This window comes from Typopeltis vanoorti, chromosome 22 (genome assembly GCF_054136105.1).
Source record: "Typopeltis vanoorti isolate ZY-2024b chromosome 22, IOZ_Tvanoo_1.0, whole genome shotgun sequence".
Classification (NCBI taxonomy): Eukaryota; Metazoa; Arthropoda; class Arachnida; order Uropygi; family Thelyphonidae; genus Typopeltis; species Typopeltis vanoorti.
The window spans coordinates 41,417,721-41,435,125 of record NC_143570.1 but is presented as its reverse complement, the minus strand read 5'-3'; the positions used below and the strand labels follow the sequence as shown (position 1 = coordinate 41,435,125).

The window sequence follows — 17,405 nt, the reverse complement described above, 5'->3', positions numbered from 1 at the left end:
GTTGACAAGGGTGTTAGAGCTAGGTTTTTTACTTGGAGAGTGGTGAATGAGTGGAATAAGCTTCCAGAGTCTGTTGTGGGTGCTACTACCGTAAATGAATTCAAGGCAAGGTATGATAGATACTGTGTGAATGTTGAATAGTTTTTCTTGACATGATGTTAGGGCCTCCCTCGATGAGTTCTGTAGACTCCTTAGAGTTGCTCGAGATAATAATAATAATAATAATAATAATAATAATAATAATAATAATAATAATAATAATAATATTCTTCTTTATCTGTAATGAGAGTTGTTTGGGAATGGGAGATTTGTGAGCAATTAAGCTCGCCCTCTGGGGGGAAGTTGTGTTCGCTATGATCAGTTGAGAGAAGAATAGCCTTCGGTCTTTTGTGTTTGTAGTAATCAGTCTCATTGAAATTAACAGCTTGTTAATTTCAATGAGATTGAAATTAACAAGTGGTTTTGAATGTGAACTTGATTAGTGGGTTTGAATGTGAACTTGACTTCACGAAGAATTTTTCTGCAAGATCACGAAGAAGGGAGGAGATGTATGGAATGCCGGTTTCTCGGTGAATCTGTGAATTTCGGATGAACCATGGTGCATCCAGGATCACCCTAAGGCATTTGTTTTGGATTCTCTGCAATTTCGAAATGTTTGATCTTGAAGTGTGACTCCATGCTGGTGAGGCGTAGGTAATGACTGGGCGTATTACCATCCGGTAAAGAAGCAATTTATTATGTAGGTTCAATTTGCTCTTGCGGTTGATCAGTGGGTAGAGCCGTGCTATTACTTTGGAAGATTTGGAGCCAATGAGATTGATGTGCTTGTTAAAAAGGAGTTTCTTATCCATTAATACCCCAAGATATTTGGTCTCTGATTGCCATGGGATCATATGACCAGAGAGCAGGATGTCTTCTTTATTGCAGACCTTTCTTCTTGAAAACAGCATAGCTGACCTTTTGAGGGGGTTCACTTGAATCCTCCAGTTGGTGAACCATTTTGCTAGCTCATTGATACTTCCTTGGAGTCTGGTGATTGCTAAGCGAGGGCTGAGCGATCTTGCTAGAATAGCAGTTATTCTCGAATTGAGAGGAATATCTGCTATGTATTGATCTCTTCTGGCCCCAATAATTTTCACAGAGTGAAAAGTAATGGGGCCAGAAGAGAACCCTGAGGTACTCCCACCAGATTTTTGCGCCTTGATGACACAATTCCGTTGAGTTTTACTTGCATGTATCTTTCACTAATATGAGTATATGAGTTTCACTAGTTTAATTGGAATATTGTTTTCAATTAGTTTGAAGATAAGGCCTTGATGCCAGATCTTATCAAAGGCCTTGGCAACATCCAAAAATACGGCAGCAGTGTGAAGGTGCGAGTTAAAACTATGGGTGATATGTTCTATTAGTTGGTGAATTTGTTGTACTGTTGTGAGCTTTGGCAAAACCCAAATTGCTCATTTGGGATTATTTTCTGTTTGTCCACTGCTGATTGTAGTCTTGATAGGATGACCTTTTCTATTACTTTGCCAAGACAGGAAAGAAGAACTGATGGGCCTATAGCTTTGGCGAAGTTGTGGGTTATTACCAGGCTTTTTCAGTGGTATAATGTCAGCGATTTTCCAATCTGTGGGAAAGTACTGAAATCTTAAAATGGAATTGGTAATATTAACTAGATGAATTGCGGCTTTCCGTGGGAGTAGCTTTATTATTTTATTTGTAATGTCATCAGGGCCGGGAGCCTTTTTGTTCTTCAGATGGGAAATAATATTTATTATTTCTGTTGGAGATGTGGGGGTGATGATTTCTGAATCATCCTTAGGCTGTCTTAATGCATTTCTAACTTTACGATGAACTTTGTAAATGAGATTGATATTTAAGTTTACATAAGATGGGCTGCATTAATTTTCCAGATTGTCAATTAGGGCTTCTACTTTTTCTTCATCTTAGTGTGCAATTCCAAGATTGGTCTTCAAAGGGGGAAGGGGTTGTCTTTTGGTAAGAAGAGATTTTAAAAATTTCCACATGGAGTTATCTTCTGGGTTGATTTTCATGAGTTTGGATTCCAGTTTGGAATTCTGTGCATCTGGAGGGCTTCTCGAACCTGTCTGTTCAGGTTGTTTAAGGTTGTTTTGTCCTGCGGGGCTCTAGTGTTGTGATACGCTTTCTGGCTTTATTTTTGGCCCTAATCAGGTCTATTATCTCTTCTGGGATCCAGTTGGGAGCGTTGAAGACAGTAGTTTGAGTGACTGATGCTATTGCTGTGTTGATTTGCCTAGTTAAATTGCTTACAGCTTGGTCTATTTCTTCATTTTTACGAATGACGGGAGGTGAAGCGATTGGATTGGGAGAACCTTAGAGAGCTTGTCCCATGGTAAGAAAGAATGATGGGGAGAGCGCTGATCTTGAAGTCCTAGCCTGAGTAGGATGGGATTATGATCTGAGTTAAGCTCTTCTACTGTCTCCAGCTGGTATTGATATTTGATGTTTCTGAGGATAACTATGGCTAATATATCAGAACTTCCTGATGGGCTGTAGTGGGTGGACTCAGTGGGTCCAGCTGCTATTGATGAGTTGAGTGACGTGTAGTTGAATAAGGTACGGCATTTGGAGTTGATTGACGAACTGAACCAGTCCGTATGTTTCGATTTTAGGTCTCCTGCCATAATTATGGGATCCGTGAAGCCGAGGATGGAGTCTAAGTCTGCTGTCAATAGTGGAATGCTGGGAGGATTGTATGCTGCGTAGATTTTGAGTTTGCCTGCGTTATTAGTGTGTACCTACACACCTGTCACCTCAAGGTTTAGAGTTTGGGAGCTGGTCAACGAGTTGTAGCTCAAATAATTTTTAATAAAAATAGCTGTGCTGCCTCCACTATAGTTAAGTCTGTCTGTCCTATATAAAATATAACCTCTTAGTTTTGGGTTTGTTTGATGGTCTGAGGTGGGATTCACTGATCAAGATTATGTCTGGATTGTATCTTTTTGCGAACTATTGCAGCTCGAGAATTTTATTTGTTAAGGCATTGGCATTCCATGCTGTTATCATGAGGGAATTCGGTTTAAATTTTTTAAACATTGCAGAGAGCTATTAATATGGATTGGGTTTCTAGATAGAATCTCTTTCTAGAAGATGGTGAGGTGCTTTCTTTGCTGAATTCATGCAGCATTGTTGCAAGTGACGAGGTTAAAGCTGATGTGAGTTTAAAGCTTGTTTGCTCTTGCGATGAGGGAGTCTGGGTTCTTACCGCTTCCGCATATGATTTGGACATGGATGAAGGTCGAGTGCCTTCTGTGCTGCCGAATGTGAGGTATTATGATCTGGAGGGCGATCTGCTTTGTTGTTTGTGTCATTGCTTGGAGGAGCGTGGTTCGTTCTTGTTGATCCACGGTTTTCTGGATGGAAAAGGCAGCCCTTGTAATTAGCGGGATGTGGTTCTCTGCAATTGGCACAGCAGGCAGGTGGATCTGGGCTTGGTGCAGGAGTTAGTTTGGTGACTCTCACCATTTTAGGCATCTGTAGGCAGCTAAGCACAGTTGTTGGGCGTGTCCGAACCTCTGGCATCTGTGGCACTGCCCTGCCGATGCCTTCTTCCTTAGAGGTTCGGTTGTAATTTTAAGCTTCCAAATGTCAGTAACTTCATAGATTCTTTTTTGTGTATTGGAGATTTCGACCAACACCAATGGCATTGGTGTTTTATCTGACCTCAGCATCCTACTGACTTTGATTGGGGTCAATCCTTGACTCATGAAGTCAGCTGTGATCTCATCAGTTGTGATGCCCTCAGCCACTCCTCTTAGAACCACTTTTAAGTTCTTCTCACTTGCTAGCGCAAAGGTGTGGAAGGGCAATTTAGAGTTGTCCAGCATTTTCGTCATCATGCGATAATCTGTGACAGTGGTAGGATGAATCTTTACACCCTCTTCAGTATTTCTTGCCCAGTAGAAATTGATATTTTGTTCCCCTAGGGATCTTGAGACTAAGGTCCATTTATCTTTATCTCGAAGGATAACTGGAGGGACCTTTTCTTTTCTATCTTGGGTGACCTGATTTTCGTGAGTTATTACATCATCTTCCGATGTTCTGCGTCTTTTATTAGATTGTTCCTCCTGAGAACAATCGAACTGGCGGGGAGTCTTTGTAGGTGGAACAGGTGTAATGTCCTCTTCGATGTTCAAATCATCGTCTTTGGGGTCATTTACTTGAGTGAAGAGATTCAAGCAACCAGGATAATCCGTTTCAAATTTCTTTAGAGTGAATTGGAGAATGTCAAGTGACATATCTTTGTTTAAATGCTGAATGGCGTCCTTGATATCTTTTACATTCTCCATCCTTGTATACAATGAATGAATATTCCAATATCTTATTCCTGACGACCTAGGAGGGTCTATTGACAAATCCCTTAGACTCACGCAAGAGTCTATCAGTTAAGCAATGTGTAATCACAAAAATAGTCAAAAGGAAGAAAGCTTACCTCTAAATATATCATTCGGTAGTCCCAACTGTATCACACTAATCAAAAAACGCGAGACCACTCAATCAATTCATCTTCGGTAATCTTTTTCACACAGCCGAAAAAAAAACGAATTCAATAATTCCTCATGAGCACACCCTCCATTTTGGCCTATATGCATTAATGCCATCTCAAAGCTATTTTTATAAATTTGCTATCGAATTAATATAAAAGTTATATTAAAAAATAAATTATGTATAAGTAAAATTGCTTCTTTTGGTAATACTTTCAAAGCTATATTTATAAACTTGCAATATTTGATGGAAATGAAAAACTTGTAACTCTTTTATAGAAAAATTAAACATCGTAATGGATATAATTAAAGTAAAAACTCAAATAAACATACCAGACTCTTACCTGCTCCACTACATAAATTTTGTAGTCTAACAGTTGTTTCTGTAGGATGGGATGGAGGTGATAGAGCAGAATAGCGAGGTGTTCCAGGCGGTCCCGGTACGGGATAATAACTGCCACACGGTGGCGGGACGTGCAGTCGGACGGTGACCAGCTACCCCCTTCCTGCACTGAAGGATTTAGAAGTAAAATGTCTGACATGTTGGTGACGTGTGGAGTGACCATGTCCACTTTAATCCTTCCTTCTATACGCAGGGGAAAAAAAAATGAATTTGATTCAATATTTAGAAGTGACGAATGTCAAATGTAAAACTTAATTAAACTACATAAATACAGAAACCAGATTTGCACAATATTTATTTTATTTTCCAACCGCGCTATACAGAACCTAGAAATTAAAAAAGTTTCAAAATCTCATGTCATATACTATTTATATAGTTTTTGAAATCCCATATAGTATTTGCCATAAATATACAATGTTCATTTCCGAAATTTCATCTTATCTACATAAATAATATTTACAATCTCTCTTAACCGGCAATGATATTTTGCTGGATAATTGAATATATATATCGAGAACTTACTTGTTCATGTTTTGTGATGCCATCTGTAGAAATCGCAGCATGCGAAGTTCGTTGGTGGTGTTTCTCGATCTGCCGGCCATAATTAAATAAATAACAACAAAAATCGTGCGGAATTTTTAAAATGTAAACCACATATACATAATTTTATATTTAACAAAATCAAGCCAGCACCTACTCTTCACTAACACTAACCTTCTCCGAATGTGTTACTAAATCCAAGATGTCAGACACGGGACGTGTTTTGAAACCACAAAATTCTTCTTCATCTTCAAACATGATCATTGGCCACAATTTACGCCAACAGCGACGTCAAGTACTTCTTTACATTCTTCCAACAAAGAGACTTTCAATGTGAACTGTTTCTGAAAATCTTGGACGCTGCCTTCAAAGTTCACACATCGACGCATACGAAGGGAGCGGTAGTTCATCTTTATATTCTCAATAACTCTTTGGTCCATTGGTTGGATAAGGCTTGTTACGTTGGGCGGCAGAAACATAACACAAATGTTTTTCACATTAGTCTTCAGCTGGGGGATGGGTGGGCAATTGTCCAACAAAAGAATCACTTTTCTGTCTGGTGGTTAAATCCTTTTCCCTTTAATGCCCATCACACTGGGCACGAATAAACTAAGAAACCAATGTTTGAATATGTCACAATCTATTCATGCGTTCTTTTGTGCCTGATAATGGATAGGCAGATTGTGGTACTTGCCTGCCACTGACAATCTTACTTTGCGCGCACCTGTAGTATTTGCGCATACCACCACAGTTACACGGTCCATGTTCTGCTTAAAGCCTGTCGGCGAGGCTTTCGTCGCACAAGCCAAAGTCGATGTGGAAAGACATTTCCATAATAAAAATCCAGTTTCATCGGCATTATATATTTGTTCCGCAGTTATATTATTTTCGTCCACATTTTCTCCTAGACTTAAATTTAGATCCTCAAAGTGTTGTTTTGGTAATGCCGGTTAATTGGGTGCCTGTTACAAGAGATTTTAATGTATTTTCAAAATTTCACTATAAACTGCACAAAATTAAACTAAGACGCAGACATAAATGAAAAAAGAAAATGTCCATTTGTAATAAGTCCTTATAAGGACTGGCTTAAAGGGGCGAAGCTTTTCATCTTCCCCGTTATCTGTAGAGGACAGTGTACGGATAAGGTGTTATTGAGCTATTAAAGCTCTGATCATGGCAGGAGGGTAACAGTAATAGCCGAGCCTCAGTTAGAACTTCATTGGCTACAGCATTGCCATCCATTGCCCTCCAAGAGTATGGTGTCGACCTCGAGCCTCGCCATCGCAATAAGTCCTTATAAGACTGGCTTAAAGGGGCGAAGCAAGAATGCTTTTCATCTTTCCCGTTATCTGTAGAGAACAGTTTTAGGGATAAGGTGTTATTGAGCTATTAAAGCTCTGATCATGGCAGGAGGGTAATAGAATAGCCGAGCCTCAGTTAGAACTTCATTGGCTACAGCATTGCCATCCATTACCCTCCAAGGCTGTTTCACCTCTCTTGCAATAAGTAAAGAAAGAAAGAAAATGCCTATTTACAATAAGTAAAAAAAAAAGAAAAGGTTTACTCGAAATGATTAAATACTAATAAATAAAATATTTATTTTTTAAAAACCAAATATATAATCAAGGTTGTATATTATTTGCCTCATTATTTTATTTCTATAAATAAATTTCAAAGAATAGACTGAGTAATCTTAACTAATCAATGAATTTTGGCTTTTATAGAAATATATATATTCATTTATTTTAGAATCTGGATTTCTAGACTCATGGAAAAACATCTCGAGAGTAGAGAAATTTCATAAATTTACAAATGTGGAAAAGAAAAGTGTCGAACTTATATTTTTACGTAATATTTTTAATTATTTAAAATTTTAAATTATAACAAATATATTTAAAATAATTTTCATGACCGAAATTGTATAATCCTGAGAATTCCTGGGACTTCGAAAAAATGTGTCTAGTGTGCCGGAAAAAAAAAATTCAAAAAAATAAAATAAAAAAATAAAAAATCCGAGACTCAGAAACCCAAGTTCAAATGTTGGCTAGTCGATGCAAGTATAGTGACCTATGCCTTCAGTTGCTTACGGTCATTTTCTCCTCTGATAGCACATTGCACAGTAAGATAAATCTTCTTCTTTATCACTAGCGCGAAGATGAGTGCTTCTGTTTCTTATTACTTAAGTGAAGAATGCTTTTCGAACTGATGAATGACAGCAGAAAACTCGATCTGTACACACACATTACAAAAAGAGAAGAGAAAATGTTTTTCTTCTTTTAGAAAAAAAAATCTTAACGTAGCAACTTTTTTCACTTTTTTTTCCTAGCTTTTTTTTTTTTTTTTTTTTTTTTTTTTTTTTTTTTTTTTTTTACAACTGGCATTTACTTGACGTCGTCTGTCAATCGATTCTCTACAAATGTATGAAGCTGTCGTTTTCGCTTGACGTACCAGGGGCTTTTGGCCATTTAATAAGTTCCGACTGTCGGTTGAAAGCAACGCAAAACATAAACGCTACTTCACTTTGTACGAAGGCAATTTCTTTTTATTTTATTTTTAAATAAAAAGGATGAGATGGAATGGAGGATTGGAGGGAGGAAAGAGACAGAGACGGTTTCTTTCTAGGGACAATTTTCTCTTTTCCTCTTTGGGTCTTTTATTGCCCTTCTCTCGTTCTAATATCAAAAGTGAAATAGTTGAACTGTATTGAACAAACTAATGTGTGTGTGTGTGTGTGAGAGAGAGAGAGAGAGAGATCTGAAGGATAGACATTGTATTCAATTTTAAATGGCGAACATTTTGACCCAAGTGCTTTGTTTTTGAAATGTGACAGAAGAGAAAGATTTTGAATCCCCAGAAAGATTTAAGTTCTATTAAATAAAGCCCTCTAAGCGGCAGAAATAAAAACTGAAAGAAAAAATAGCCTTCTCTCTCTCTCGCTTCAGATTTCTTCACTACAGATCATGAAAAACTTAGTGAGGCGAACAATGTTTTGATGATATCCCTCCCAGCAAGTTTACACAAAAAATGAGTAAAAGAACCGAAAACGGGGGTTTTTGATAACTTTTTTGATAACTTTTAGACTTATCAAAAAAGTTGCTTTCGTTGCATAACTTTAATTTACTCTTATAAATCGTGATGACATTTTCCTTGTTATTTTCATATGTTAAACAGGGTATTCCTTTGAGTGAAAAAAAAAATCAAAATATTATTTTGACGAATATCTAATAGCACCAATAAAACCCTTACATGTTAAACAGAACCACAGTAGAGATTTCTGAATAATAATATATTAAAAATTGACCACATTATTATGTACTAAGTAATTGTTGCTTCATATAAATCGAGTGCAATTTTGCACTGATGATATGAAGGCTCGTTTTTTGTGAAGGCCATAAAAGTCTTTTTTTTAGATAATGCAAAAAGTTGAAGTTTAAACGTTAGGCTTAATTAATATTATCTTCCTTAGAACCCCGGCATGGTGGTACTTGTCTTTCATAATCTCTCCCGTGAAAACAATGATTCATTCAAGGCTTAAGCTAATAATCAGGATTGGTTGAAGATGCGACAGGCAGCTCAAAGATCTTCACAAAAATATGACTAAAAGTGCTTTACCTGCTCCTTTTAAGAATAAAATGCATTAGAGGATAGCGGAGTAATCAGAAAGTGTATCAGAACACAGAAACATTGACTATCTCACGTGTATCCAACATTCAGTCTGTTTCATGGTTTCATTCTCTCCCTTTCCCCTTAATTGCACTCCTAGATCCTTCCTTGGGTCTTAGTTGTTTAATAATTACCAGAGAAGATGGTTCACAAGACACTCAGTACTAAAGTATCATGAAATTCGAACCAAAAATGAAATATTTTCTCTATCAGACACAAAATTCAATAATTAACATCGTACTTAAGTGTTTATTTATAGTTATTATAAAGTTATAAGATCTTTTCATCACTTTTATGAAGCGTAATTGATAAAAGACACTTTCCAATGAAGACTCCAAGTCTTTTAATCTAATTTAATTCCAGAAATGATGACTGGCGTGCCATCAAAAGGCAAAAATAACTGTTATTTTATCCCTTAGTCGTTATTACGTTTTTGTCGACTTATATTGCCGGAAGATCTCGATTCTTTTAACGCAAAGACAATTGCCGGCACACGTTCGGATCAAAGCTTGTTTCTATAGAAACTACTACATTGGGAATGAAAACAAATTCACCAGCTGTTCATAGTTAGCCAACTTCGTTGTCTTCTGACGTCATCACACAAACCGCAGATCGAACGCGCGCGTGCGACAAGAAAAGATCAAGTGATATATTTGTGGAGAATCTGTCGTGCCCGCCTATAATCGAGAAACACGTTCTATTTTAATTGACTAATAAACTGGATGCTGTTCAGAATGGCAGATAATTATCGAGGTGTTATATACAATATCAATAAAGCAATGATGAAGGCTCTCAAACAGCTTAAAAGAAATATTTATGCCCCTCTAAATAAATAAAATATTATATTTTATTTTCTGCACACATAATAAACCTCATTTAACTCAGACGGATGTGACGTAACAATGAATAGTGGCTAGGTAATCAACTCATCTTTCTTGATATCAAGAGCAGATGGTGACGTTTTGCTTTCATGTTGCCATAGCAACAGCAGTTTCGTATACCAACTGGCAGAGGATATTACAAGAGGGATAGCAAACGAGCTATGCACACTGAAGCACTAGGATTTAAATAAATATATCTTAAATATTAACTAATAATAAAGATTTGTATTGATTCACAGGAATTAAAACATTGAGAACTGTGAATTTTTAATGAAAATATAGACTACACAGTAGTAAGCATCTAAACTAGAACGATGCAAACAAAGATATGTTAAAGAAATACCGGCTTGTGTTAAAGTAAAGAAACGCTAACAATTTAAAGGGAAGAGGGGTACCAGGAGGTTCCTTACGTGCTCTTAACAAAGGTTATGGGGTTCCTACTGCGGTAATCCGTGACAAATACAAAGAGCTGTTCCTCGCCTCTGTGTTTATATCCTTCCTCGCTAAGACTTGTCGGGATTGTACAGCACGATGAATGTGTTTACTTGTAGAAAACAAGGCTTGAAAGAAGCAGTTTAAGCATTCAGATTAAAAGAAATTTAAGCTCTCTTTTCGGAGAAGAACATTTCAGAAACGCGCCGACACAAATATCGTGTGTGCGTTCGGGAATCCGGTGGATTACGTAATCATTTCTCACCAGTAATTGCTCTCCTTAATACACGAGGCACGTCATTCTCCCCTTACCATTTACTACATGTCGCTCATTCCATTCTCTACGTGCAAGCCTCTTACAAAGAGACGATTACCCTCTTTCTTAAAGCAGAGCGTGCCTAAGTGGGTAACTGTATCGTCTCACGTTCCGTAACAGCTCTAAGGTAACCTTCGTTTTTCTTTCTAAGTTTTCCGAAGTTAACAGAAAAGCTTTGTATTTTCTCTAACGAAACAACATCTTCAGTTATAGCTCGTCGGGGGTTTCGTAAGTTCCCGATTATTATCGGGAACTTACGAAACATTACGCAACATTACCTAGAAGCATTCTTTGTGCAAACATCGTCATATGCCGTATCTATTTTCTTGGAGTTTCGCCGTAATGAGGGCAATAATTCGTGCTTCCGAAGTAACCCCATCCGCCAACATCACCAGAAGATATTCGCACTCTCATTATTATCACTTTGATTCTTTTATTCTGTGTTCGCAAATGGCTAAGACAAACTGGGTGCAGATCTTGTTAAAGGAATGTTTTTTGACACGTCAATGGAATCAGGCCTAGCAGTATTCCAAGTGGAGACCTAGGCTGTGCGTATAAAGCATTGCCTACAGCATCATATAGAGCAATCCCGGCTTTAGTCATTAGTCCTGTTGGTGTACATCTGTTTTCCTTTATATAATCTGTAGAATTCAACCCCCTCACCAAGGTTGCAATTATCAACATTCTACTCAACATTTAAGACAATAAAAGCAATTGAATGTGCATTCCATGAGCATTTAGAAGAACAACTGCCGAGCGATCACCATCATCCAACAGGAAGCAAAAAAAAAAAGAACAATCGATTGTGATTCCCTCTTCACTGTGTGGTCACAAGCTATCAGAAGAGGGGCAAGAAGTCGATATATCGTCTCTGGCTCGTGTCGTTTCGCCCGTTAATCTCTATCAGTTCTATCATTGCAGACACTTTGTAGTCACAAAGTGGTGTGTCAACATGTCGCATCTCCACATCTTCCGAGCAGATAGGGAAGAATAAATGGTGCGAGATTCATCAGTTGATCCTCGGTTACCACGTGATCTGCACTTACAAATAGCAATGCAAGCAAAAAGAGGTGGGTGTGGGAGACTAACCTTGGCTGATGCCCGCCTCCTTTTTTTTTTCAGTGCTTATCCATCTATATTTATCATATTATACTTGTCTATTTAAGACATATATTACGAAAACATGTCCACCCATCTAATTTTTAACCATATATCTTTTCTAATGTTTTTTTTTTCTTCCTTCTCTTTCCGTTTGCTGTTTCTTTTTCAGCCCATTTGAATTTCTCATCATCCAGAGCCTTTACAATTATTTGCTTTCATGCAGGTACTTTAACTGTATCAGGATTATAAAACAATTAAAAAGGACTAACTTAGTATAAAATTACAATGACATAACCAGAGGTAATACAAGAAACTTCAATTTCATTAAAACATTTTTCGATTCACAAGTGGATGGAAACATTATTGCTCCATAATAGTCGCATATTAGATTTGTCTATGTATCAAGAAGATTCAATTGAAGAACGTTTTAAAAATGATGTATAAAATCTTGGAGAAATTCAGAGGCTTACCAACTGTAGTGGAGGCAAACAACCAATAGCAGTAGATTCATTATACAAGATTTATGGTTGTTATTAAAAACTTTAATATATTAAAATCCTGCTTTTTTATCTTTATAATAAAGTTATCTAAAGGAATATATACTTTATAAACACACTGCATTAACGCATCTAGCATTGCACCATTTAATTTAAATTACATAATGCCTAAAACTAATTAATCAGCCTAGCCTGACCCCTTTGGGAAAAAAAGTCAATAAATAATAAATAAATAAAATAATAAAAAATAATAAATGAATAAATATAATAAAAAACAAAAGTAAAATTAATAAATATTAATTAATTACATCAACTAATCAGGAAAATTCCTCCTTTTCACATCCACTAGTTAATCCTTACAGTTAGTCTTGATAATTTATAATAATGTATTCAGGCATTGGTTGAGTTTTGAATATTGAAAACCCAGAGTCGTTAAAAAGGCGCTTAATTCTTCTGTTGACTTTTATTTATTAAAATTAATTCTAAGTTCAAGTAACTATTAGTTTCAAACAAAAATAATGAAACATGTCAGCGCGGTTAACTTAGTGGCTATGCGCTTCGCAACTATATGCCTAGAGAAAGGAGTGTTCTGGGTTCGATTCCCGTCCGTGATGTGGGGAGCATAAGTATCTTTCTCAGACATAGCCAAGTTAGCCGGTCTTGGGCGTGGACAGCAAGGTTTTTCTCCCCAGTTTATCTGGGGTTTTTTCTTCCCACAAGCAGGCAAGCCGGCCTCGTGAATACACGCAGCTACGCCCATAGAATATACCTGGAGGCATAGGATTAGTCACCGCATCTTCGGGACGGGTATGATTTAGAAGGGCTCAAGATAGCTCTGTAATCTTCTCCCTTTTACGTGTTAGGCCAGTAGGCCTAACACGTAAAAGGGAGAAGAAGAGAATAATGAAACATAGATTAGCATTAAGTGCAGTTTGATACTCAAGAATGTGCATTTGTTGTCAAGATTGCATATAAGTTGACCAAAGCTTGGTAACATTTTTATTGTGTTGTATTATTACCACCAGGGATCAGGTCAGGCGAGTTAATTAGTTCTAGACATTACGTAATTTACAATGGTATGGTGCTAGTTACTTTAGTGTAATATAGTGCAGTGTGTATACAGATGTATGTATTCCCGAAGATGACCTCTTTGTAAAGGTCGAAACGTAGGACTTTAATATTAGTAATTTTGTTTTTAATCTTAAAAGGAAGTTGAGTCCATAAATTTATTTCACTGAATAAAGAAATATTAATTCATTTAACTTTAAAAATTTTAAACTTCAAAGGAGCATATATTTAATTAAATAAAACTTTTCAAACTTTTCTGTTTCTTTTCAAACTGCATTTCTATCTAAAACATGTTTGCTTCTGTATCCGAATAAAGGTTTACGCCAGCAATTTCCATTGTCCCCCCACCCCTCTAAATGTTCTTTTCCATTGCAATTTCGCTTCAGTCAGTGTCCGCGTTAGTAAGCGGCATCGGTCCCTCGCTTATTCGGCTAGAAAATCGCCAGCTAAATTCCCATCAGAGAAATGTTACCCCAGTTGAAAGATCCAAATGGCTTATTTTGTTTCATAATATTCCGCTACAACTAACCTCCGTAAAATTCCACGGGAATCACTTTTCTCTAAAGAGACGTAAGTTTGGACGAGATAAGGAGCCAGTTGACAGGTGAGCTAAGTCGATGATTTATTACACGAGAATTTGTAGAAGACAAACGGTAATGCGGACGGAGATTCAAGAATATTTCGTGAGACTGAAGGTCGTGAGCTCCAAGACAAATTCTCTTAAGGGATTTTAAAGCGTGGGACCTTGACGTTATCATGCTATAGAACTGCCTGCGGTTTTCTCTTTAAAACAGTTCTTTGTGAGATAAGTGACCTCAATAGTCTGTCAACTTTGGAACTGCAACGAAAGAATATCCTCAAGTAAACAGCGTCAATACAGCTGATACTACATAGAGACAGGTGGAAGGATGCTGCTATTTTGTGAGGCATAAAAGTTATGATGGTAATTGCAGTAGACACAAAAATGATCTCATGTATATTAGATGGATGAAGACACTAATATAAGTAGACGGAAGCCTGCTTGATCTTTTTATGCTTTCCATCAACAACGATTTACCAGCAATTTTTTTTTTTTTTACTAAATCAAATTTTGTCTCAACTTTTGTTCTTAAAAACATAAAAGAAGTACTTTACTAATGTTTTATATTTAAATAATCATCGTCATAATTTTTATTTTGAAAAATTCTTGAAGATAAATATCTAACACCATACTAACTTTACCATGAAATATATTTACATATAAAAGATATGGGATAGATAGATTTGAAGATCTAACTGAGGCTCGGCTATTGCTGTTACCCTCCTGCCATGATCAGAGCTTTAATTAATAGCTCAATAACACCTTATCCCTACACTGACCTCTACAGATAACGGGGAATATGAAAAGCATTCTTGCTTCGCCCCTTTAAGCCAGTCCTTATAAGGACTATAAGATAGATTAGAATTTGGGATCGTGAGGGTTGATTTTCCTAGTCAGGAAAATCCACCATACCTTTGGAGGTTAATGGATGGCAATACTGTAGCCATTGAAGTTCTAACTGAGGCTCGGCTATTGCTGTTACCTTCCTGCCATGATCAGAGCTTTAATTTAATGTAATAGCTCAATAACACCTAATCCCTATACTGTCCTCTACAGATAACGGGGAAGATGAAAAGCATTCTTGCTTCGCCCCTTTAAGCCAGTCCTTATAAGGACTATAAGATTAGAATTTGGATTAGCTGAGTCGTATATATATATATATATATATATATATATATATATATATATAAAGCCTAGTGAATGTAATATCGTTTAGTTGACGAATAATGTCTTGAGTATTGGTTAAGATTCGGTAAGTAATTTTGTTCAGAAAACTTTTAAGTGCAAAATTTTGCTACCTATGCTGGTAGATCGATTTGATCTACTGGATATTTACATTGGGCTCTAGGACCCATTTCTCAAACTTTATTATAACAGAGTTATTACCTCCTATCAGACATGTCAAAACCCCTCAATGAAAGCACATTCGAAGAGGTTTACAGAGAATTTCTATTTCTAACATTAGGAAAACTATTGAGCGACAAATGGCCAGGGAAAGTAAAGCTGTTAGATACATTCCCCCCTACAGCAGTCACAGAGGATAGGATGGATGATTTAAATGATGGAAGTATGTTGACTGAACCAGAATTAAGACACTCCACGAATATAGAGGATGCTGCATCCCTGGATAATACTCCGCAGTTTTTGGAAACCAACACAGAATTCCAAACGGTCAAAAAGCGGAGATAGAACCAGATAATGAACTAAAAGGAAGGGTACCCCCAGTCATCCTAAGGGCCAAAGAGCACTGGACGTCCGTTGCATCCGCACTGAAATCTTCAGATTTCAGTGCGGATGCAACGCATACATATACAGCCTAAAACGTCATCAGACTACAGAAAAATAACCAAACTTCTAGACAACAACAACCTGCCATACAACACTTTTGCACTCAACAGTAAGAAAAATTTAAAAGTAGTATTAAGGGGAGTTACTGAAACATGACAAATAGAAGACCTCACTGCAGACCTCCAATTTAAGGGATTTAGCCCAATTAAAGTCAGCCGAATGCGGAGAGCTGATAAAACACCCTATCCCCTAATTCTGGCGGAAATAAGCAAAGACCAAAAGCATATATACAATCTCCAAACCATCTATGATCTAGTCATAAAAGTTGAGGCATTGAAACATAAATCAACTATAACCCAGTGTCATAGATGCCAGAAGATTGGGCTCGCACAACGATTCCGCAAGGCTGAATTTCGTTGCGTGAAATGTGGTGGCAAACATGCATTAAACGAATGCCATAAATCCCGCACACTTCCAGCAAAGTGTGCAAACTGCGGAGGACCACACCCTGCAAACTATAGGGGCTGTATAGCATTTCCCCAAAACCAAAAGATACAACTCAAAACCTGTAAACCTCTTCAAGAACGCACGTCCTCCCATCAAACCATAGTCTCCACAACGGATGGAAGATCGTATGCTGAAGTTACAAGATCAACCTTCCAAAAAGACTCAAAACCAAATCAGTCAGAGAAAACCAACAAACCTATCCTATTGAACATAACAAGCCACTTAGGTGAAATGCTTGCTGAACTTCAACAAACCAACCCAACTCAGGAAGCCAAGGATATCATCTTAAGGCACACACAATCACTCCTTACGGAAATTCTTAATGGATAAGTCTAAAAGAAAATCGAAATCGTTACAAATTGTTTCATGGATCGCAAATCGTTTATCTATCAAATTACAGGAGTTTGCAGCAGAAACTCAAGCAGACATCATCCTCATAAATGAAACACATCTTCGTCTAAGTGACAAAATCAGAATCAACGGTTATAGCACTTACCGTACAGGCAGATGCTTTGCTAGAGGTGGAGGCACTGCCATCTTTGTGAAAAGAAACATAAAACATAATTCAATTGCCGAATCCCAAACAGAACACATGAAAACTACAGGAATAGAAATACATATGGAAAACACAAGCAGCAATACGATATATGCAGCCTACAACCCCCCCAAATAAAAAACTCCTTGAATCTGACTTAGATGTGATACAAAATACAGGCAGAGCAGTGATTGTAGCCGAAGATTTTAATGCCAAACATTCAGTCTGGAACAGCAGAAACTCAAATATTAACGGAAGAATACTCAACTCTTAAATTACTTCAAGAAATATATCAATAATAGGACCCACTGAACTCACACATTACGGAGCAAACGGACGTCCTGATCTACTAGATATAGCTATATTATAAAACATAGCGCACAGCTATCAGATACAAGAAATCAACGACAAATTCTGATCATAACCCCATCATATTACAACTAGGCACCATACAAGATTAAACGGAAAACACCACCACATTTATAAATTGGGAACAACTTCCCTCAGCCTTCCAATACCGCATATAACATCTGCCGAAGATGTAGAAAAAGCAGTGAAAACTCATGAA

General features: G+C 37.1%; 1 protein-coding gene across 4 annotated transcripts in view; it reads right to left on the bottom strand.

Annotated features, from left to right (window-relative positions):
- Window positions 1-17,405, bottom strand: part of LOC150094348 (beta-1,4-N-acetylgalactosaminyltransferase bre-4-like) — a 329,825-nt gene that overhangs the window by 55,533 nt on the left and 256,887 nt on the right. For all 4 annotated transcript variants that reach the window (XM_090412491.1, XM_090412488.1, XM_090412489.1 and 1 more), the window contains exon 3: window positions 4,871-5,112. In XM_090412491.1, the coding sequence (XP_090268617.1) occupies window positions 4,871-5,112 (242 nt within the window). The remainder of the gene's footprint in view (window positions 1-4,870; window positions 5,113-17,405) is intronic.